The sequence below is a fragment of the Vicugna pacos genome, chromosome 10 (assembly GCF_048564905.1).
Source record: "Vicugna pacos chromosome 10, VicPac4, whole genome shotgun sequence".
Lineage (NCBI taxonomy): Eukaryota > Metazoa > Chordata > Mammalia > Artiodactyla > Camelidae > Vicugna > Vicugna pacos.
In genome coordinates this window covers 50,823,207-50,845,737 of record NC_132996.1, presented here as the reverse complement: position 1 = coordinate 50,845,737, position 22,531 = coordinate 50,823,207, and the positions used below count along the sequence as shown (strand labels likewise).

Sequence of the window (22,531 nt, the reverse complement as noted above, 5' to 3'; positions counted from 1 at the left end):
TATTCATTTCACTGTTGATGGATATTTGGGTTACTTCTAGTCTTTGGCTATTACAAATAATGCTGTAAATCATTACTGATGTACATATGAACTTACTTCTATCAGATAACTATCTAGGATTGAGTTTGCTGGGTTGTAGAGTGTGCTTATATTAAATTTCAAAAGATACTGTTCATTTTCCAAAGTGGTTTTATTACTTCACATTCCTACTAACACTTTAATGTTGATATTCTTTTTATTTTAGGCTTCCTGGTGGTTGTGTACTGGTGGTTTTAATTTGCATTTCCTTGAAGATGTAGAATAATGACAGTTTTATCGCTAGTTTTCCTATCCCTAAATGCCTTTTCTTTATTTTTCTTGTTTTATTGAACTGGCTAGAGCCTTCAGTACGAAGCTGGATAGAAATGAATAGGGAGCATACTTATCTTTCTGACTGCAGAGGGAAAGCTTTCAGCATTTTCCCTTTAAGGATGATGTTTACTGTCGGTTTTTAGTAGGTACTCTTTAGCAGATTGAAGAAAGCTCCTTCTGATCCTAGTTTGAGAAAAGGGTTTTTTGTTTTGTGTTTTAAGTGGATACTTGAATTTTTCAAATGCCTTTCCAGCCTTGTGATTATCATATGACTTTTCTACTTTATTTTGTTAGTGTGCTGAATTATATTGATTGATTTTCTGAATGTTAAACCAACTTCTCATTCTTGGAATAAATTTACTTTGGTTGTCATGTATTATTTTTTTTATATACTGTTGGATTTTATTTGCTCGTATTTGGGGTTTTTACTTCTATGTTCATGAAAGAGTTTGGCCTGTAATTTTCCTTTCTTGCAATGTTCTTGTCAGGTTTTAGTATCAAGATGATGCTGGCCTTGTAAAAAGATCGGGAAGTGTTGCCTCTTTTTCTGTTCCCTGGAAGAGTTTATGTAAGCTTGGTCTGATTTCTTGCTTAAATGATTAGTAGATATACTACTGAAGCCATTCAGTCCTGGAGTTTTCATTGTGGGAAGGTTTTACATTAAGGATTCAATTTCTTTATCAGATGTAGGACTACTCACATTTTCTACTTAGTCTCATGTCAGCTTTGATAAGTTGTGTGTTTCTAGGAAATTGTTCACTACATCTACATTTTCCAATTTATTGCCATGAAGTTTTTCAAAATATCTTCTTAGCTTTGTAATGCTTGCTGGATCCATAGTGATTTCACCCTTCCATTTCTGATATTATTTGTGTCTTCTCTCTGTAATTCTTGATCAGTTTTGCTAGGTAGGAGCTAATCAATTTTATTAGTATTTTCAAAGAGCTGGCTTTTGCCTTTGTCAATCCTCTCTATGTTCATTTCTTATTTCATTAATTTCTCTGGTTTCTTCTCCTTGAATTTACTTTGCTGTCACTTTTTTCCTGGCTTGAGATTATCACTTAGATCATAGATGTTTCTAGCCTGTCTTGTTTTCTTCAAATGCATTTAGGGCTGTAAGTTTCCCTTTAAACATAGCTTCATCTTCATCCCACAAGTTTTAATATGTTGTATTTTCATTAACATGCAGTTCAAAATATTTTCTGATTTCTTTTGATTTCTTCTTTGACCCATGGATTATATAGAAATGTATTGCTTGATTTCTAAACATTTGGGGCTTTTTTTTGTAATCTTTTTAATATAATTTATATTCTAATTCCACTGAGATCAGAGAATATACTCTATATGATTTCAGTCATTTGAAATTTGTTGTGATTTGTTCTATGGTCCAGCATGTAATCCGTCTTGGTAAATATTCCATATACACTTGAAAAGAATGTACATATTGTCATTATTGCCATTATTGCCATAATTACATATATGTAATTAGTCAAAAACTATTAATCATGTTCAAATCTTCTGCACTCTTACTAGGTTTTTTGGTCTCCTTGTTCTGTTAGTTACTGAGAGGTGTGTTAAAATTTCTCACTGTGGTAGGCATAATTGAGAGAGTTCCCAAGATTCCCATCCCTGGTGTACATTCCTGATACAATGAAAGCTTCCCCTTGAGAGAGTGAGTGGTGCTGTGGATATAATTGATTTCAGTCCTGTGATTAGGTCATATTATATGACAAAAGTGAAGGGGTTTTGCAAATGTAATTAAGGTTCCAAATTAGTTGCATTAATCAAAAGGGAAATTATCTTGAGCAGGCCTGACACAATCAAATGAGCCCTTAAAAAGAACTGGGCCCCCTAGAAGTCAGAGAGATTCAAAGCATGGGTGTCTCTTATCTTGGACATGAATAAGCAAACTGGCATGTTGTGGAGAGGGCCAGGTGATAGGGAATGGCAGGTGGCTCCTAGCTGAGAGCCTCCGTCCTACTACTACAAGGAACTGTGTTCTTCTAACAACCAGTGTGTTTGGAAGAGGACCCCAAGCAGAAGGTGCATAAGATGAGCTAGCAGCCCCAGTTTACACTGTGATTCAGCCTTGTGGGACCCGAGTAGAGGAGCCACTTCAGTCGTGCCTGAATTCTGACTTACAGAAACTGTGAAATAATAAATGAATGTCGTTTTAAAGCTGCTAATATTGTGGCAGTAGAAAGCTAATACACCCACTGTAATTGCAGATTTATATTTTTTCCCATTTTAATTCTTTTTAATTTGAAGCTGTGTTATTAGATGCACAAAATTAGAGTTAGAATACCCATGTAGTGAATTTAACCTTTTTTGCAATTACAGAAAGCCCTCCATTATCTCTAATAATGCTATTTGCCTTAAAGTCTATCTTGTATGATTTGAGTAGAGCTATTTTAACTTTCTTTTCTGTATCTACATCTTTAAGATGTGCCTCTTGTTTATAATTATGTTTTGTTTTTCATCTGGTCTGTCTTTTAATTAGATTATTTAGTCTATAGTTAATATAATTACTAATATATTTGAATTAAAATATACCATGTTTCTTTTTTTTTTGAGTAAAGGTAGATAAAAGATACGTTCTACATAGAGTGTAAGGCAAGAGAAAGGCAAGGAGAGGTGTTGGAATTGGGTGCTCAAGTTAAAGTAAAAGTAGGTACACACTCCATAGACAGAGTGTGGGCCGTCTCCAAAGAGGAGGGAGCAAAAAAGGGCCCATGTTTCTATTTTTGATTTGTGCCAAGTGAGTAGGTGTTCCTTTTTTGCGTCCTTCTTATCTCTTATTCCATACCTGCTTTCCTTATTTATCTAACTTTTTTTAGTGATTAGCCTAGAGATTAAAACGTGTATCTCTGACTTAAAGTCTGTTGTAACTTAATGTTTTTACCACTTACTGGACAATGAGAGAATCTGAGAGTATTTCAGTTTCAATGACCTCCCTCCTGTCTTTGTGCTGTGCTTTTGTAGTTTTGGTTTTCAACATATTTTATATCCTTGGAAACATTATTTTATATATTCAATACTACCTTGGATTTACCTCCGTGTTTACCTTTTCTGCTTACTCTTCATTTCTTCCTGTATCTTCATGCCTCCACCTGGGACCATTTTTCTTCTGCCTAAAGAATTCTTTTTAGTATTTTATTTTTAATGAGGGACTGCTACTGCTGAGTATTTTCAGATCTTTTTTTGTCAAAAAAATGTATTTATTTCATCTTCGATTTTGAAGTATATATTCACTGGATATAGAATTCTAGTCAGTGGTTATCTTTCTCAGCACCTGAAGATACTGTTCTGTTGTTTCTGTTGAGAATTTAACTGTCATTGTTGTTCCTCTGAAGGCGACTGTGGCTTTTCCCCTTCCCTGGCTGCTTTTGAGATTTCTCTCTGTCTTTGATTTTTAGCAGTTTTCCAATAATGTGTCTAGATAATGATTTTCTTTGTAATTATTCTCTGTGGAGTTTATAAGATTGATGTTTTCATCAATTTTGGAAAATTCTCTCAATCCTGTGGTACCGCTGAAAGCTTTGCTCAGCTTCTCGATCTGTCAGCTGTATGTATGCTTTCAGAATTGGCAGTTGCCTCAAAGACGAGGTGGCTCCAAAGGCCTAGCTCGCCTCTTAGTTTCCCTGTTCTTCTGGACCTCCTCCCCAACCACCAATACCCCCAGCTCTCACAGCCTGTAAGTTCTCCAAAAGCCTTGAAACCAGTTTTCTGTTGTTCAGTTTTTCTAGTTCTCAGCAAGAGGTTTGGTCCAGCAACCTGGTGGGCCATTGCTAGGAGTGAATCTCTTCCCTTGGTATTTGTAGTTACTGCTTTCTAGAGCTAGAATGTATGGCAAGCTTGCAAACATGAAAAATTGAGTCCTAGGTAATGACCTCACAGCATGAACCTACACCAAGCTCTGTATTTCCCATTAAGAGACTAGGTTAAAACTCTTGAACAACATCGGTTTAGAGAACTTCTGGAGAGCTTTTAAAATAGAGAAGTGTGAGTATATTAGATTAAGAAAAATGGGATATGCTCTAAAGTTTATGTTGTAATGTGAAAAAATTATTGCACGTCTCATTGGTGCCTACTATTCCATATTTTACTTAGTGCCAGTGTTTTCCCTAGTAAGAGAAAATTGAGGAATTTGCTTGCTCAGTCCTTCAAATGTCAGAGCCCATCTAAAGTGATGTAACATTTCTCTGAACTTTCAGTGCATTTCCTTATATTTCAGCAGTATATTCTGGACAGAATTCACTTGCTCATTGTCTAGGCGATAGATTGCATTTCTTCTTAGATTTAAGGCTTAGGGTTTCTGCATAATTTGCTTTTTTTGTGCATTTGCAGAGGGTGCTCGAGAGGAGGACCTGGATGCTGTGGAAGCTCAGATTGGCTGCAAGCTTCCTGATGATTATCGATGTTCATATCGTATCCATAACGGGCAGAAGTTAGTGGTTCCTGGGTAAGAAATTCACTATTTTGGTTATTTTTAATGATACAAGTTATTTTCTAGAAATGAAAACAAATTGTATTTATAGTTAGTTAACAGATTAAAGGAGTATAGATTGTAGCAATCTATAAGACAAAATCTACAGCTTGAATTTGATTTTACCAAAGTAAATGTCTCAAAAACATTATTTTTATCCACACATCTTTATAGTTAAAATGAAGTCTTGTTGGAGGGGGTACTATGGGACATAAGGTAGATGTGTGTATGAGTATAATTTAACTAAAACTGTTCTGAACCCTTGAAATGTTTATTCTATTACAGGCCAAGTAAATTGTTTTTGAGAGCTTGATGTAATTTCTATGCATCATACATGTAAAAAGCAATAATTTGTTCAGAGCTACATAACTCAACTAAGGAAAATATAATTTTGTCTTGTTCAAGCGTAGCCTATAATTGAGTGGACTGTTTTAAACTTACTTCTAAAAGATATGAAATATCACTGTGGAACCTTTTGGTAAAAGCAGACCATGCATTAGCTGTCACATTTGCTTACGGTTTTAAAAGCTCTATGCTTTGAATGGTTCTACTCTTTTGTTCCTTTATGAAATTAAGCGTTTTCAGAGACATTGCACTTGTGACATGCTAATGAGAATTTAGGGAGCTTTGCATTGTTACCATTGCAGATTAGAGTTGAGTGAGTGCAGGCAATCTGGGAGGTGATCGCACTTGAGATTACAGGCGGTATTCAAAAATCAAATATTGGGCCATTAGGACTAGATTAAGCCTAAATTAGTGGCTTTTTTTTTTGTAATCTATTTTCCTGTCAGACTGAAACTTGACAAAATTGAAAAATTGTCATATTTCAAGAGCAAACAGCAGGGAACTTCATTAAAAGGGTTGCTCAGAATTGCCATGACAAACAGGTCATGATTCCAACACAGGGATTTTTATCTACCTTCTGCCCAAACAGTGAGACTTAGTCTGGGAGTCTCATCCAGCCCCGACTCCTGGTTGTTGTCATGTGTAGTGTTCGTGAGATGAAGTTAGACCCCACACGTCCCAAGGTTTTGAAAATTTGGACAAGGTTTAGGCTGATTTACATCTATACTGTCTGGTAGGATAGGGTAAGTTAAAGGTTGTATCAAGATAAAGGTGTCAGAATTTACCCCTTTAAACATTAAACTAGTCATACATGCATATATAGAAAAACACTGGCAGTTTATGGTAGGATAGGTTTTTGAAAGCAGTAACACTAGTTCCTTTTTAAAAGATTGATGTTTAGACAGTTTAGACATTTAGGCTTTTAATTTACATCAGAATCTTTCCACTCAAGAGTTTGAATTTATTATATACAGAAATTGTGATGTTTTGGGTATTCTCGGTTTGAATTGACATGTTATCAGTTCTCATAAAGTTGTCAAAGTGAAATTATTATTCATCAAAAAGATGAAGCACAGCTGGGTTTTTGGCATTGCAATTGATTAAATTTTGAGTCTGTATTCTCAGGTTGCTGGGAAGCATGGCACTGTCTAATCACTATCGTTCTGAGGATTTGTTGGATGTCGATACGGCTGCTGGAGGCTTCCAGCAGAGACAGGGACTGAAATACTGTCTCCCTTTAACATTTTGCATACATACTGGTTTGAGTCAGTACATAGCAGTGGAAGCTGCGGAGGGCCGAAACAAAAATGAAGTCTTCTACCAATGTCCAGTAAGTAGGAAGTATGCCTAAATGTGGCTGTAAGTGGTATGAGCGTATAAAGGTGTGCATTAGGAATTTTCAGGTTGTAGAATGGGTATAGAGCGTTATTCAACTTAATTATAGACCTGTCTAACTAGGGGGCTAGTATTCTGATATAATGGCGTGGAATGTCAAAAGAAAATTTTACCAATGGACAAACAATGCAAACTTGTACATACAGAGGGGAAGCTGTGATTTGTGTAACATCATTTTAAGTTTAAGGAAAACTAGTGAGCTTTTTGTTGAACTGACTAACTGTACTATACATTTCTAACTTAAAAAATTTAACTTTTGAACTTCATTTGCTTCAAGTTCTAAGTATAGTAGAAACATTCTAAACTCTTTCTTCAGTAGGTATTTGAGTTGTTGAAAAATGTAGATTGTTCTTAGACTTTTGTTATGATTTCAATATAAGTACTGAAAATATGGCATTTGGTTTCTTAGTCATTCCTCAGTTGCAGACCTTCTGCCTTTATTTTTGCCTCTTTTAACTTAAAAGAGGAATTGAAAATAGAAAACATTTTTCATAGTTATCTGAGACGTGTAACTCCATATAACATTTGAATTATTTAAAGAGCTTGCATAGCTGTTAAGTTTTTTTTTTTTTTCTGAGCATTTTCACGTAGGATAATGACTTAGTCTCTGCATTTACTGAGAGAAGTGACTAATCTAGAATCATTCAGGTCTCTTGACTGAATCCAAAGCTCTGTCTTCTGGGTTCATAGGCCATATATCTTCTTACCGTTTTAACTTCCTAATTGTTTTCTTGAAGGATAATTTTTTTGATTTATTGTAACAGTAATAGCAGTATATAAGCACTTTAACTGTTATTGAGAAGTACCTGCACTCTTCTAAGGACTTGATAGGAAGAGCTTAAATACAGAAATCAAAAGAGCAGAAACTGAAAAGTGTGAGAAATGTCTTAGTGTTGGGTAGAGCACTTAAGTTATTTTTATCTGTTTTGCCTTGTCCCCAGGGAAGGATACAGATAGTGAACAATGAGAAATTAAATAAAATGTATTTTGCTCAGTTATAATAATCTTATAATATTCTTTTTCTCACTAGGACCAAATGGCTCGGAATCCAGCTGCTATTGACATGTTTATCATAGGTAGGAGAAAAAAAGTCTTCTTTTTCCCTTCTTCCTTCTGGTCAGAAATATTCAAGTTGGTAAAAACTTTTCAGTTACTTGATCAGCTAGCGATTTCATATTTCTTAAAGCGTGCTGGTTCATGGAGTACTATATCTAGTCTCTCATTAGAATAGCCCTCGTATTGTATTTGAATTTGGTTTCTATTTGGAAAAAAGCCATGCCTTTACAACCTTGTGCTCTTAGGACTCTGCTGTAGAACAGTAAGATGTATAGAATTGCTAGGAATGTGTATAGAGTTCCCTTACACACACATGCATTTTCCGTCAATCATATTAATATATAATTAGAGACATAGATACGTGACATAACTATACTTTTTCTCTCTTGGTGCCAGTGCTGTAGTAAATCACTGGTAAGTCACACCGGAGACCGCAGAACAGCAGTCTTCAGAGACCAGTGTAAGCTCTGGGCCCTGTAAACTGCTTGGCACACCTGATTTTTCTTGGCCTTAAAAGGATTTTGAGAACAATTTAATTTGTATGCAAGTGCAGCTCACCCTTTTGCCATTCATGCATTCTTGTTTTGCTTAGATTTTGCTCACGTAAGAGAAGATTCCTGACTGTCCATTCTGCTTTTTAAAGGTGTCTCTGGCACATATTAAACATCCTCATGTATTAATAGTAAAGGGGCCTTGCAGGCCAAGGCATCTGTATCTAATTATGTCTCCTATTGGAACCTTGAACAGAGTATCCGTCTCTATGTGTTCAAACTATGGCACACTCTAGGTCTGACTTCACAACGTCAGGAAGTTCTCACACCTATGTAGTAAGTTATAAAACACTTTGAAACTTGGCTCCTAGCTTTCAGCTCACCCTGATTCGTGTGGTCTGTGGTTTCTAAGTTAAGCACCCTCTGGGTTTATGCCCCTGCTCATTGCCCTCTTTGGCTTCTCTGTGTGAGAGAAGATGATCAGCCTGGCTCTAGGCCACAGGTGCTACTCAGTTTATAAACTAAAGGCTTCCTGAGCTCTAAGGTGAGCTCCTGGTGAGGCTTTTAGTTTGGTGCTGGTCTGACATGGTGTGAAAGACAGCACCGTTACTGCGCAGTACCAAGGGCTGAGGATACTCTTCTAGGAGCTGGATTTTCTCCTAGAATGAGAGAGCAAAGCAAAAGATTTGAGATGCACTAAGAGATGAGGTGGGAAGCTAGTGCTGTAAGGAAAGATGGGAAGGCATCTGATCTGCCTTTACACTACCTGATAAAACCCCAGTACCATCAAAGAAATGCCAAGGTATGGGCTTACTTTAAAAGGTAAACCACCTTGGAACGTATAAATTACATCTTGATTCAACTAAGTTTGACTTTCTTTGAATTTTTGGTAAAACATAAGATGGAATCTTCTGACATTAAGAAAACTGGAATCTATGTGGAGATAAGTTTAGTGGTGAAGGCTGCATGAAAAATTTTGTCCTCATTTTAAAGAACACACTTTGGTATGTATTATAATAAATGAAGGTACATTAAAATACAGCATGCCAGTTTCCTTTTTTGTGTAAATCATTAGAAATTTATTTTTTCTTAACATTGTATTTCATGAAATACACAAAATGATTTTTAAAACTCTACAGGGAAACTACTTCTCAAAATTGTACCTTCTGTGAGTTTTAATGACATTCATGTGGCCCCTGTAGATAGATGATCAGTGATCATTTGAACACAGTAGCATTTAATAGAGGATCAGAGTAGGCCATTAATAGACATTGAGAAGAGTAAACTACTATAGTTTACCTTCTCTCAATTGATAAGTTTAAAATTTTAAAGCTGTAGACCCTCAGATTCAAGCTTAAATTGTATCTTCAATCATCCCCTAAACAGAATACTAAATAAATACATACTTTAAATTTAGCATCTGACATTCAGTGTGGCAGAGTGCAGGAACTGGGTTAGTAGAAACAAGATTATGAAAAAATTCATTGAACAACATTGATTAAGGGACTAATTTGTGCTCAAGACTGAGATGTATTAACAGTAAACAATGGGAGTCTGAGAAAGTTATGTTGTACTGCCTAGAAGAGGCAACATAATTCACGCAAGTACTTGTTATTCACTCAATCACTAGATCATGGCAGTATGGTCTAGACTGGACCATCCCAGTCTTTCTTCTCTGCTTCAAGCAGGTCGCTGAGACTATGGAGGGCCACAGTACATTTGAATCTGTAGTAGTGCAACTAGATCACTTGGGGACTGGCCTGATTCCCAGAATTCCACAGTGCTGTACCCCTATTAGATGTCCAGAGTGAGCTTGGCTTCTGCCAGAATTTTGTGCATGAATCAGGATGTACCCGGACTAGGGATGTACCCTGATCATCTGAGGACAGGTGCTGGTATTTTTTCTGTAGTTTCTTTCTAGACATAGCTGTATATCCTTTGTTTCATATGTTCTAGAAATTATAGACAGAAGGCTTTTCATTTTTGTACCAAAACAAATTAAAGTTTAAAAGTCAACTATTTAATTATAATTGTAAGAAGTGATTTGAAGGTAGGTCGAGGATTCCTTAGCAAGGTAGTTGAGAGTAAGATGCATAGAATTGAGGATAGAAATTTACTTAATAAAGGATTAGTCGAATGATATCTAGAATGTTTCTAGTTTTGATAGCACACCTTAAGCATAGGGAGGTTGTAATTGTTTATTTCCTGTATAGATTTTAAAAATCTATTTGTCCTTTTTCTCCCCCTTCCTTGTTTATAGGTGCTACTTTTACTGACTGGTTTACTTCTTATGTCAACAATGTTGTATCAGGTGGCTTCCCTATCATCAGAGACCAGATTTTCAGGTATTTCACTTGAGGCTTTTTGGATTAGAATGATTATAAATTAGAAAAAAACCATCAGTTACAGATCATGAGATGAAGTTTCCCAAGAAGGTTAATAACAGAGGCTCTCATCTGAAATCTCATTATTTTATCCGCACTTTAAAGCCAAGACATCCAAACAGTTGAACAGCCAGTATTTTTTTCATCTTGAGGAATCAAGAGAAAAAAGTGATTTTGATTTAGAAGTTGTATCTTTATAGTAGTTATATAATTTTTTTTTCTGGTGAGGGGAAGCTGTTTGCCAATTAATAGCTTTATCATGAAAATAGCAAATCAGTAACTATTAACTCCTGAAAACTGTTATTTATTATCTCTAAGTGGAACATTCAGGTATTAGAGACAGTATTAGAGGTAATATTGGTTCACAGTAGCTTGGTGGACAGAAATGACAGGTTAATTACACATTAGAGGACTCTAGAATAACATGCTAACACATTTTTATTGTCAGAGTCACTGTTTATAGGACATAGCTCGGTTTTCAGATGTCCCAGTAGTTTCCTTAGCTCTGAAAACTGAGATGAGCTCTTTTTTAGTTTCTAAGGTAGTTACGGAGCCATTATTGAACCACTGATCATTGAACCTTGACTGCTGTCATTACTGATTCAGAGTCTGCAAGATTTTCTAGTTTGTAATTTCTAGTTTTCTTCTGAGCTTAATGACTATACCTTTAAGGTCTCAAAAGTGATTTAAATTTTTGATCCTAAAGTAAAATATAAACTATTTTGCATTATATCTTTAAATCTTTTGTCTGACAGAATTGACATTTATTGATTTTAAAATGTTTAATTTTTAAAATTACCTAGATACGTTCATGATCCAGAGTGTGTAGCAACAACGGGGGATATTACAGTTTCAGTGTCCACGTCGTTTCTGCCAGAACTTAGCTCTGTACATCCACCCCACTATTTCTTCACATACCGAATCAGGTAAGAATTTTAAATGGGGTTGACTTTCAGTTAATAGTGGAATATATCCTATGGATATGTCATTATTGCCTGATCTGACATGCTATATAAAACACATTTTGAAAGGCAGCTTCTGGCTGAAGTGTGACGGTAGGTGGATAACAAAAAATTTTCCTGAAACATAGTGTTTATAAAGTACCTTGAGTTTACATCAACCTGTAAGTTATTTCTTCAGATATAAGTATTGCACCAGGTACCACTGACCATTAAGTTGTAATTATCTTGAAAGGTCAGTATTCGAGTTATAATGCATTCTAACAGCTATGAAATTGCCCAAGATAAAACCATGCATTTATTGCTCAATATCACTAATTATCCGAGAAATGCAAATCAAAACTACAATGAGGTATCACATCACACCAGTCACAATGTCCGTCATTCAAAGATCCACAAATGACAAATGCTGGAGAGGCTATGGAGAAAGGGGAACCCTCCTGACTGCTGGTGGGAATGCAGTTTGGTGCGGCCACTATGGAAAACAGTGTGGAGATTCCTCAAAAGACTAGGAATAGACTTACCATATGACCCAGGAATCCCACTCCTGGGCTTGTATCCAGAAGGAAATCTACTTCAGGATGACACCTGCACCCCAATGTTCATAGCAGCACTATTTACAATAGCCAAAACATGGAAACAGCCTAAATGTCCATCAACAGGTGACTGGATAAAGAAGAGGTGGTATATTTATACAATGGAATACTACTCAGCTATAAAAACTGACAACATAATGCCATTTGCAGCAACATGGATGCTCCTGGAGAATGTCATTCTAAGTGAAGTAAGCCAGAAAGAGAAAGAAAAATACCATATGAGATCGCTCATATGTGGAATCTAAAAAACAAAAACAAAAACAAAAACAAACAAACAAACAAACAAAAACAAAGCGTAAATACAGGGCAGAAATAGACTCACAGACAGAGAATACAGACTTGTGGTTGCCGGGGGGTGGAGGGTGGGAAGGGATAGACTGGGATTTCAAAATTGTAGAATAGATAAACAAGATTACACTGTATAGCACAGGGAAATATACACAAAATGTTATGATAACTCACAGAGAAAAAAATGTGACAATGAGTGTGTATATGTCCATGAATGACTGAAAAATTGTGCTGAACACTGGAATTTGACACAACATTGTAAAATGATTATAAATCAATAAAAATGTTAAAAAAAAAACATGCATTTAAGTTTTATCTTGCCAGTTAAAAGTCTAATAATTATTTATCAAGTGCAGCCTGTATACTAGGCATCGTGTTAAGCACTGGATTTGGTTAAATAAAAAACAGATGTTAAATTCATTTTAATTAAAAGTACACTGTACTATGAGATAAAGACAACTCATTGCTCTAAGGGATTAAGAATGCTTTGTTTTTAGATATATTTTAAAATATTTTATGATGTATGTATTTTAAAAATACATATACTTGCATATATACATACTGGAAATAATAGTAATGATCAGGAAGCATTCTAGGATTTTGGGTATTGGATGCAGCCTTTGATATGTCCAGTTACACATGTACAGACATTTGTTGTTTTAATTGTTTAATTTAGATCCTGCCTAGGATTGAGATATGCTTAAAATAGTAACACATACACATGCTTTTAAGGTACTCGAAAACAAGAGTCAGCAAGTTCTCAGAGAAAGGGGGGAAATAATAGTCAATAGTCAATAGAGTCAAAATATAATCCCAGTAACTGAATAGTGGGTGCCCTAAATAGTGACATTTTGCTTTGAACTTTCTGGAAGCTAATGGAAAAAAGAAAAAAATGGGTTGCATAGCCTTGTAGTGAAAAAAAGGCTCTCCTTTTTTTAGAACAGAAGTTTTTCTTGGCCCTATATTCTAGAAAGCATTTCCTACACTGATCTTTATTTGAATAGAAAAGATTATTGTCACCATTGTGTTTGTAAATTTTTATTCTGCCCTTTCTGTTGTTGACCGTAACTGAAAGTCAAGTGTGTAAATTGAATGAAAACATTTCTCTGGGGGAAGTCAAGCTAATCAGGTCAGTATCTTTGAGACCTTACAGGAATAGATAGATGATTCACACAGACTTTAGGTTGGTTTCTTAATTTCCTTTGGAAATTCCTTACAAAATCTTAGCCCAAATACCATAGTTCTTAAATAGAAGAAACCAATGTGTCTCTACCACCCTGTTCTCTTCTCCAGGATTGAAATGTCAAAAGATGCACTTCCTGAGAAGGCTTGTCAGTTAGACAGTCGCTATTGGAGAATAACAAATGCTAAAGGTGATGTGGAAGAAGTTCAAGGACCTGGAGTCGTTGGTATGTAACCCAAGATTTGGGTTTATACATCAGTTGCTTCTCAGACATTTTGGAGAGTATATATGCGAAGCATAGCTTCGCAAATGTGTGATGTAGTTAGTGGATAGGACTGCATCTTTTTAATAGCTGTGTTTTAATATGAAAGATAATAGATTCTGGATTCTCTTAACTACAATACTTTGCTTCATAAATACAATGTGTAAAGGTCATTATTTTACCAGTTTAGTTCCTTAAACGTGAACTTTTCTAAAATCATAGCAAACAGTTATTCAGGGATTGAATTTCCATTCTGTGGATCACATGGGCTCCTTGCTTTTTCTTCTCAACTTAATTTTTTTGTCTAGATAAATTATTTATTATCATATTCTATAGGGTTATAAGGCCTAGGGCAGAAAGAAAATAAATTTCATGTTGGCTATCTTTTTGAAACTTCAACGGAAATGTTAAAATTAATAGCACAGATTTTTACTGTTTGTTGATTCCAGTCATCTCTAAGCCTCTGATTACCACTGGCATTTGGCTTTTTAAGAAATTATGATTATCATAAGTTTCTGAGCCCTCAGATTTTTCAGGTTTTATGTGTGTGCTGCAGGAAAGTGATACTATTTAAATTAGGTACTTCTGCTATTTATCCTAAGCACATATAAAATTCAGGTTAAATTAAAGTTGTTCTAATTAATTGCCACAAATAGATTCATATTCTGCATGTCTATTTAAGGAATTTTTCCTGGATTTATTGAAAGAACTTTTTTAAAGCTGTAATTCTTTTTCTGTCATTTGGTCCATTGGTGGAAGAACTCTCCCTTGTGACTACCATTTTGTCTGGGCTAAATGCTTAAGATGCGCCTTCAGAGTTTTATGTCTCAGTCTCTTGCTACTTTTAAACATTTAGAGTATCCTTATCTCTGTTTGAACTAGTGTCTGTGATACTTTTTATTCCCATCTCTTAAAGATGCTGTCTTCAGTGCCTCTCCTTTTTTGTGTTTTATTCTAATAGATGTCATCCCCCAACCCCCACACATACTATAGGGAATTAGGGGAGTACAAAAAAATATCAAAATACTCATAATCCCATCACTGTTAATATTTTGTTATATTTTCTTTTAGACTTTTTCCCTAATTATGCACTTACTTTAATATAGTTTAAAGAGGACACATCTTATTCGCTATAATGAAGAACTAAATTTTATACTTTGGTTTATTGTTACTGTTTTCTCTGCAGGTGAATTTCCAATCATCAGCCCTGGCCGTGTATATGAATACACAAGTTGTACCACATTCTCTACAACATCAGGATATATGGAAGGATATTATACCTTCCACTTTCTTTACTTTAAAGACAAGATCTTTAATGTCGCCATTCCCCGATTCCATATGGCTTGTCCGACATTCAGGGTGTCTATAGCTCGATTGGTAGGTTAAATTTTCCTCTGGTGCTGATTTACATGACTTTGTAGAATTAACTCAATAGAGGATCTTTGTTGATTAGCCAGACAGATAGTTTGTAAATGATATTCCAGAGAACCCTAGAGATTTTGAGGGAAGTATCTTGGAGGGGAGCAGAAGGGATATGTGAATATGCTGGGGAGGTGGACAGTAAGTAAACTAGGCCCCATATTCTTCCATCAGAGTAACTCTCCTATTATGTTTTTGTGTTGTTGTTGTTGTTTGTTTGTTGTTTGTTTTAAATAGACGTTATCTTTTAGAGCAGTTTCAGATTCACAGCAAAATTGAACAGAAGGTACAGAGATTTCGATATAGCCCCTGCCTCAACACATGCATAGACTCCCCAGTTATCAGCATCGCCCACCAGAGTGGTACCTCTGTTACAATTGATGAACCTATGCTGACACATTATTATCACCCAAAGTCCATAGTTTACATTAGGGTTCACTCTCAGTGTACATTCTATGAGTTTAGATGAATATATAATGACATGTGTCCACCATTATGATGTCATATAAAGTAGTTATTGGTTTTAAAGGTTCAGTGTCTTTTCCAGTTTCCAAAGACAGTTTTGTTGCCTAATGAGAATCACCACACTAGACCAGTTAGAATTGCCTTTATTTTATTTCATTAAGACTGGAGAAACAATTTCTTACAGTGTTTTCGCTAAAACTCCCAATTTTGTAAAATAATACAAATACCCTATATAATTATTACAAAGAGGATTTAATGGGTAGACTTGTACTTTTAGTAGTCTCTCTTTGGGATCATTTCCTAAGTCAACTATTATGTTTTTAAAATCTCATTTTTAGGGTTATGGCAGGTATAGCAGTAACCCCAATCTTACAGGCTATAAAGTGATAAAAGAAAATTATGAAGCTCCAGTGTAATCAAGTCGTAGGTGTCAAATGTTCAGAAAAAGATCTCTGGCTCCTGGGATGACCCTGATGGGCAGGTCTGAAATCAGTCTGGGAAGGTAGACATGGCATTAACCTGACTTAGAGCTGCTGCATTCCTAACTCCAGTTTGGAAGAGAAGGATGAGGAGGAGACTTTAGCCCACTATGCTTGTATTTCTGGTGAAAAGAACCTCCAGCCTGGGTTTGGAAGTGAACTTTAGCTTCCCTCCCAGTGAAGGCTTGCTTTCTACTGTATATTTCCAGTACTGTGAATTTGCTACTTCCTAAAACAGTCTTCCATTTTTGCCTAGCCCAGTTTCTGTATGAGATTGGTATCATCTTATCCTTAAATGTTCGATATGATTTATCAATGAAGTTATCTAGGGCTGGAGCTCTCTTTGTGCAAAAGTTTTGAAATATGAATTTCATTTATTCAATATTCACATATTCTGTTTCTTGTTTCACTTTTGGTAATTTGTGTCTTTCAAGGAATTTGTCCATTTTGTCAAATGTTGATTTTTATTTCCATAAAGCTATTCATAATATTCCTTTGATATCCTTTTAACAGCTGTAAGAGCTATAGTCATGTGTCCTGTTTTATTCTTAATATTGTGATTTATATCTTCTCTTTTGTTAATCAGTTTAGCCAAGGGGTTATTACTTTCATTGATCTTTCAAAGGAACAACTTTTCGTTTCACTGATTTTCTCTATTTGCTCACTTTCTATTTCATTGATTTCTGGAGTTTTCTTCATTTCTCTCCTACTTACTTTGGGTTAAATTTGCTTTTTTTTTTTTTAACTTCTTAAGGTAGAATTTTAGATTATTGATTTTAGATCTAAGCACTGTGTGAACTGCATTTCACAAATTTTAATGTGTTTTCATTGATACTTGATTCAAAATATTCTCAGATTTTCCTTGTAATTTAATTTTGATCAATGACTTCTAGAAATGTATTAATTTCCAAACATTTGGAGTTTTTCTAGTTACCTTTTGGTTATTGATTTCTAATTTTGTTATGGTTAGAGAACTTGCTGTGTGTAATTTCAGCCTTTTTAAATGTTTTATGGCCCAGCATTATGGTCTACCTTGATCAATGATCTTTGTATATTTGAAAAGAATGTATATTCTGATATTTGGGAGAGTATTATTCTATAAATGGCAGGTTAAATTGGCTCACTGTTTTTCAAGTCTTACGTATACTTACTGATTTCTTTTGTGTGTTTGTTCTCTGAGAGACGATTGTTGTAATCTCCAACTATAATTACAGTTTTGTCTATTTCTTTTTAATTCTTCATGTATTTTGAAGTTCTATAGTTACATGTAAATATGTTTAGGATTGTTATATCTTTTTAATGAAGTGCTTCTTTATTGTTATAAAATCTCTATCTCTGCCAATATTCTTTGTCCTAAAGTTGCCAATATTCCTGACCTAAAGTGTAAAGAGTGTTGACAGAGGCAGTTTGTGCAGTTAAGTTTCTGTTGGGTCAGCTTGATCCTGTTGAGGCTTGTTTTTAATGTTTGTTAGGGTAGGTATAAAGTAGTCTTTACTTACAGACAGTAGTTCTCAGATTTTTCTGTCTCATGATCCCCTTAAGGTCTTATAAGTTGTTAAGGACTCCAAAGAACTCTTGCTTATGTGGGTTATATGGTATTTATCATGTTAGAAATTAAAACTGAGAACTTTTATAACATTTACCCCTTTTTTAAAGTTTTAAATTCTTAAATTTATAATTTCAAATTATAATAATAAACTCATTCCATGTTCAACCCTCTGTTAATTATGTTCTTACTTAGAGTTTTAGTTTCCCCCCAATCCCAAATAAGCATATAAAATCTTGATCTGCTTTGTGGGAAATATTTTCTCTCTGTCAAAGATGAGAAATCAATGAAATGAGAATTCTGAACTTACTTCTAATCAACATGAAAGAGGCAGTGGGGATTGTGTTTGTATTGTGTTGTGTTTGTATTGTACCTTTCCTGTTTAAAAATTAGTTTTCTTGATATGGAAGCTGAGTTGTTCTCCATATTTGTCTTCTAACCGTATATTATCGTACTTAATACTTCCTTTTGCTTTATACTTTGAATGCTGCTATAAAATTTTCTTTTGGTTGGTCTTGAGCCTTTTCTTGGTCTAGGTGGTTTGCTTTTGGACACTTTAGAGGCTCCTGCTGCTTATTTATTTCCATTCGTGTCCGTGTTTTCCTCTTTCCATCTGCTGTTTGTGTATGTACGCTTTTGTCTGAGGTCATTAGCAGTCCCCCTCTTTAGCTACACTGATTTCTTTAACAGTTTTTGATTTTTTCTCCATTACGATAATTCATACTACCTGGATTTAATGTTTCAGAATTTCCTAAGCCTTAACTCTCTCCCCTTTTTGGACCTTCTACTGAATTTTAAAGTTTTCATTTCCTAGATTAAAAAAAATCAAAAGATAAAAAATAATGAAATGTTGTATTTATGTATATTTTCTATAATTATTATTAGTGTTATAATAAATCCTAAGTGATGATTCCTTTGACAAATTTAAAGGGCAATTCTTTTCTACCATATTAATTAATTTGCTGGCTCAACAAATATTTATTGAGTACCTACTAGGTGCTGAGGAAAATGCAATGAATGATACAGTCAAAATCTTGACCTTCAGGGATGTAATGTATTGCATAGCAACTATGGTTAATAATACTGTACTGCATATTTGGAAGTTGCTAAGAGAGTAAATCCTAACATTCTCAATATAAGAAAAAAGCTCTGTAACTATGTATGGTGACGGATGTTAACTAGATTTATTGTAGTGATCATTTTGTAATGTATACAAATATCAAATCATTGTTGTACACCTGAAATTGATATAATGTTGTATGTCAATTATACCTCAATAAAAATAAAAAATAAAAGAAGAAGAAAGTTGAGGAAATTAAAAAAAAAATCTCTGGCTTGGAATTCACATTCTAGTTGGAAGAGACAAAGTGTAACAAATACACACTCTACTTACATCAAGTGGTAACAAGTGCTCTGGAGAAAAAGCAGGGTAAAGGGGCTGAGGAGTGTCCTGTTGGCTTGTTCTGATATAAAGATGTGTCAGGGAAGGCCTTGGTGACATTTGAGTTCAACCTTGAAAGAAGCAGAGACAGCAGGGTGGATGTGTGATTGAAGGGTGTTCCAAGCAAAAGGACAGCCACTACAGAGGTCCTGAAGCACCAGTGTGCTTGGTAGGTCTGAAGAACTGCAAGGAGGCCAGTGTGGCTGGAGAAGGAGAGTGGCTAGAGACAAGATCACAGGGCTGTGGGGTGCTGTACATGCAATGCCAGAAAAGCCTTGGTGGAAGGATTTTTGCTGCCATCACATCCCAAGTTTCCCAATACTTTCCTACATTACCAGCTGTTCAGAATTCTGTCCAATATGGCAACCCTTTCACTGAGTCTTCAAATGTATAAGAGAGAAAACTGACAGCAGAGTAAGTCAAGACTTGATTAGAGACACTGCTTAAAAGGAATTGAAGTTTCTAAGAGATATTCAGATATTTGATGTTCAATGTCACTACTGCCTTATTCTGAGAGACTTCGACAGGTTAATTTAAGAGTAGAGGCTACCTATGGTGGTTGAGTTGAAATGTTATTTCCTTATAGTAGGAGTTAAATAGCAATCTTAGACCTCTTGTTGACAGTACATAAAAGTTACCAGTAGAGGTCACACTTTATCAATCTTTTCACATCTTTTTTGTAAGCATGTAGGTTAATAAAGAATTGTTACTTAACACATTAATAAATTCATTAAAATTTCATATTGGGTTGTTAGGAGTGGTCTGTTCGCTACCTTGTATGAATTCAACCACCATGTAGGAAATAAGTACTATATTGATGAAATATATTTACCATTAAAACCACATAGAACATTTTTAATAGAATATATAGTCCAGAATCTTGTGTCAGCATGTGCATTATGAAAATGTATAAAAGTCTGTAATATTCTATAAAAGTATAAAAAATTCATATTTGGCACGTCCAGTTGTTTAGATTCTAGGTAAATGAGAATTTGCATTAAATAAATATAAAAAACAGATGGAAGTTCTTATCAAAAGATTGTTTTCTCTTTCAAGGAAATGGGTCCCGATGAATATGAAGAGATGGAAGAGGAAGAAGAAGAGGAGGAGGAGGAAGACGATGACGATTCGGCAGATATGGACGAATCAGATGAAGATGAGGAGGAGGAGAGACGGAGGAGAGTCTTTGATGTTCCCATTCGGAGACGCCGCTGCTCTCGCCTTTTTTAGCGATCCTCTGCCAATGGAAGCGCTGGGATGAACCCAGTCGGTTAAACAGATTTCTCAATAATGTAAATAACTAAATTGTTCTCAGCTCATAGCAGGAAGCTAGCATGAAATATTGTGCCAGGCCCTGGGTTCTATGCGAACGCTACCTTAGGAACTGGATTGTTTGGGTTTGCTTTGTGTTTTTGAGGTGGAGGAGGAAATGGGAGTCTTCTTTTTTTCCTGTCTTCTAGAAGGCAATGGGAGAACAGTTCTCTAGCTAAGGAACAGACAGTTCCTTGTTTTAAAATATTTTATACTTATGAGAAAAAAAAGGTACTGGGAGGGAAATTGTTTCGAATAAGGATTTTAAGTGAAGCAGAAATGCCTACACAAGGATAAAGAGAAACTATGTGACTGAATGATTCTGTGAAAAGATTTATAGCATAAGTTACTTAGAAATGAACAGAATTTGTAATTAGGCTAATCCATTTAGTGATTCCTTATATATTTTGTACTCACAGGGAACTAATTGACTAAATAGCTTGAATGCTAATTGTCCTTTCTTAGACAATCTGTCCTTGAATTTAGAGTTTTCATCACAACAACCTTGAATTTAAAGTTGAACAGTGTGACTTTGACCTTGAATTTAGTCATCAACTCTGCCAGCCTTGATTTTAATTTAAAATCTTCAACACGACAACCTTGAATTAATTTAGTCTTCGGTACTATGACCTTTATCATATTGTTCACAGATGCATCATTTTTGAAATGTAGTGTGTAAAAATATGTATTGTTATTAACAAAAGAACTCTTCACAGTGTCACATGTCTAAATTTGTAAATACTGCTTCTGTTTTGTTTCCCCTTTATATACTTGACCGTCTTAACTTTGTGATAAGTGACATGAATTTTATGTTAAAGATTATGTTTTCCTGAAACATGGATTTTTTTGTAATTATATAACTGAGAACTTGGAATGAAATCCTCCAAGTGTCAAAAACTCACATTTTGCAAACAAATTTTGGTTCCTATCCTATATTTTTTGTAAATGCCTATTTTCCATAAACCAGTATTAATAAGCCGTTGCTCTTAAAATGGCAGATGAGATCAAAACTCATTGGCCTATTGCCAGAGGCCCATTCAAAATCATTTCCTGGCTTTGACTACACCCTGTTTGTACTCTACCTTCCATTTCCCCCAAGAACAGTTTTTTTTTATAGGGAAAACTGTAGGAAGAGGGAGATACAGATAGGATTAACAGCTGTCCTCAGGGGCCATGAAGGCAAATTTAGCCTTTCATATTGCCACATGTCAAAATGTTCTGAAATTGAGTAAGTAGTTTTTCCTGCTTAATTTTTAAATAGAGCATTAGGCTACCAAATCCTTCTGTTATGCCTGTCTCTTTTTTCTTAAATCAACCCACTGGTTGTTTGAAAAACAAACTTTCCCAATAAAGCAGTAATTTAAAACTAGTTGGAAGTTAAAACTGGCCCCAGGATCTCTTGCCATTCTTTGCATCTTTCTTTTTGAAAGGGCTTCTTCTTTCTCTCAGTTCTCAGCGTAGTCATGGTGCCCCAAATCTCTTCTGCCACCCCAGCCAGTCCTTGCTCCTCAGAATGCTTCAAGCTTATTCCTCAAAATCCATGGTCTCTTAATATGTTGAATGAATGGGCTCTAGTTCATACTAAGGTGTGATTGACTAGTTGATAACAACCTCAGGTGTTTTATTTCATTAGCAAGAGTTTGTATTTACACAGAAGAGGGATCTAACGGTAGGTCAGAGTATGCTTTTGGTGGAGTGAAGCCCATTATACCAGTTCCCTTCAGAACACTACCTCTTTTACTCATTTATCTAAAGCTTGATGTATCAGGATGAGATAGATAAGTAAATAAACACTAGCTGAAACAACTTAGGGATTTTTTTTCTCTTGTGAAAAGTCAGAGGTAACTAGTTCAGGGCTGATGGTGGCCCAATGGTGTCAACTTTCCAGGTTCTTTCCACCTTCCCGTTCTGCCATTCTTAGCCTTTAATCTTTAAGGTCACCACATGGTTGCAGGTTGGCAACCAGAGTCATGTTGTATTCCAGGACAGATGATGAGAAAGGGGAAAAATTAGATGGAAAGTAGAAAGTCCAACATAAGACTTATGGAGAGGTAAGTCAGCCAGGTCTTCAGTA

The 22,531-nt window shown here is 35.3% G+C and overlaps 1 protein-coding gene across 1 annotated transcript in view; it reads left to right on the top strand.

Annotated features, from left to right (window-relative positions):
* Positions 1–21,826, top strand: part of FBXO3 (F-box protein 3) — a 31,985-nt gene extending 10,159 nt beyond the window's left edge. Inside the window, exons 4-11 of the mRNA XM_006198323.4 lie at positions 4,699–4,813; positions 6,308–6,512; positions 7,608–7,653; positions 10,385–10,469; positions 11,312–11,434; positions 13,645–13,760; positions 14,983–15,173; positions 20,203–21,826. Of these exons, the coding sequence (XP_006198385.1) occupies positions 4,699–4,813; positions 6,308–6,512; positions 7,608–7,653; positions 10,385–10,469; positions 11,312–11,434; positions 13,645–13,760; positions 14,983–15,173; positions 20,203–20,376 (1,055 nt within the window). The 3' untranslated portion in view covers positions 20,377–21,826. The remainder of the gene's footprint in view (positions 1–4,698; positions 4,814–6,307; positions 6,513–7,607; positions 7,654–10,384; positions 10,470–11,311; positions 11,435–13,644; positions 13,761–14,982; positions 15,174–20,202) is intronic.
* The last annotated feature ends 705 nt before the right edge of the window (positions 21,827–22,531 follow it).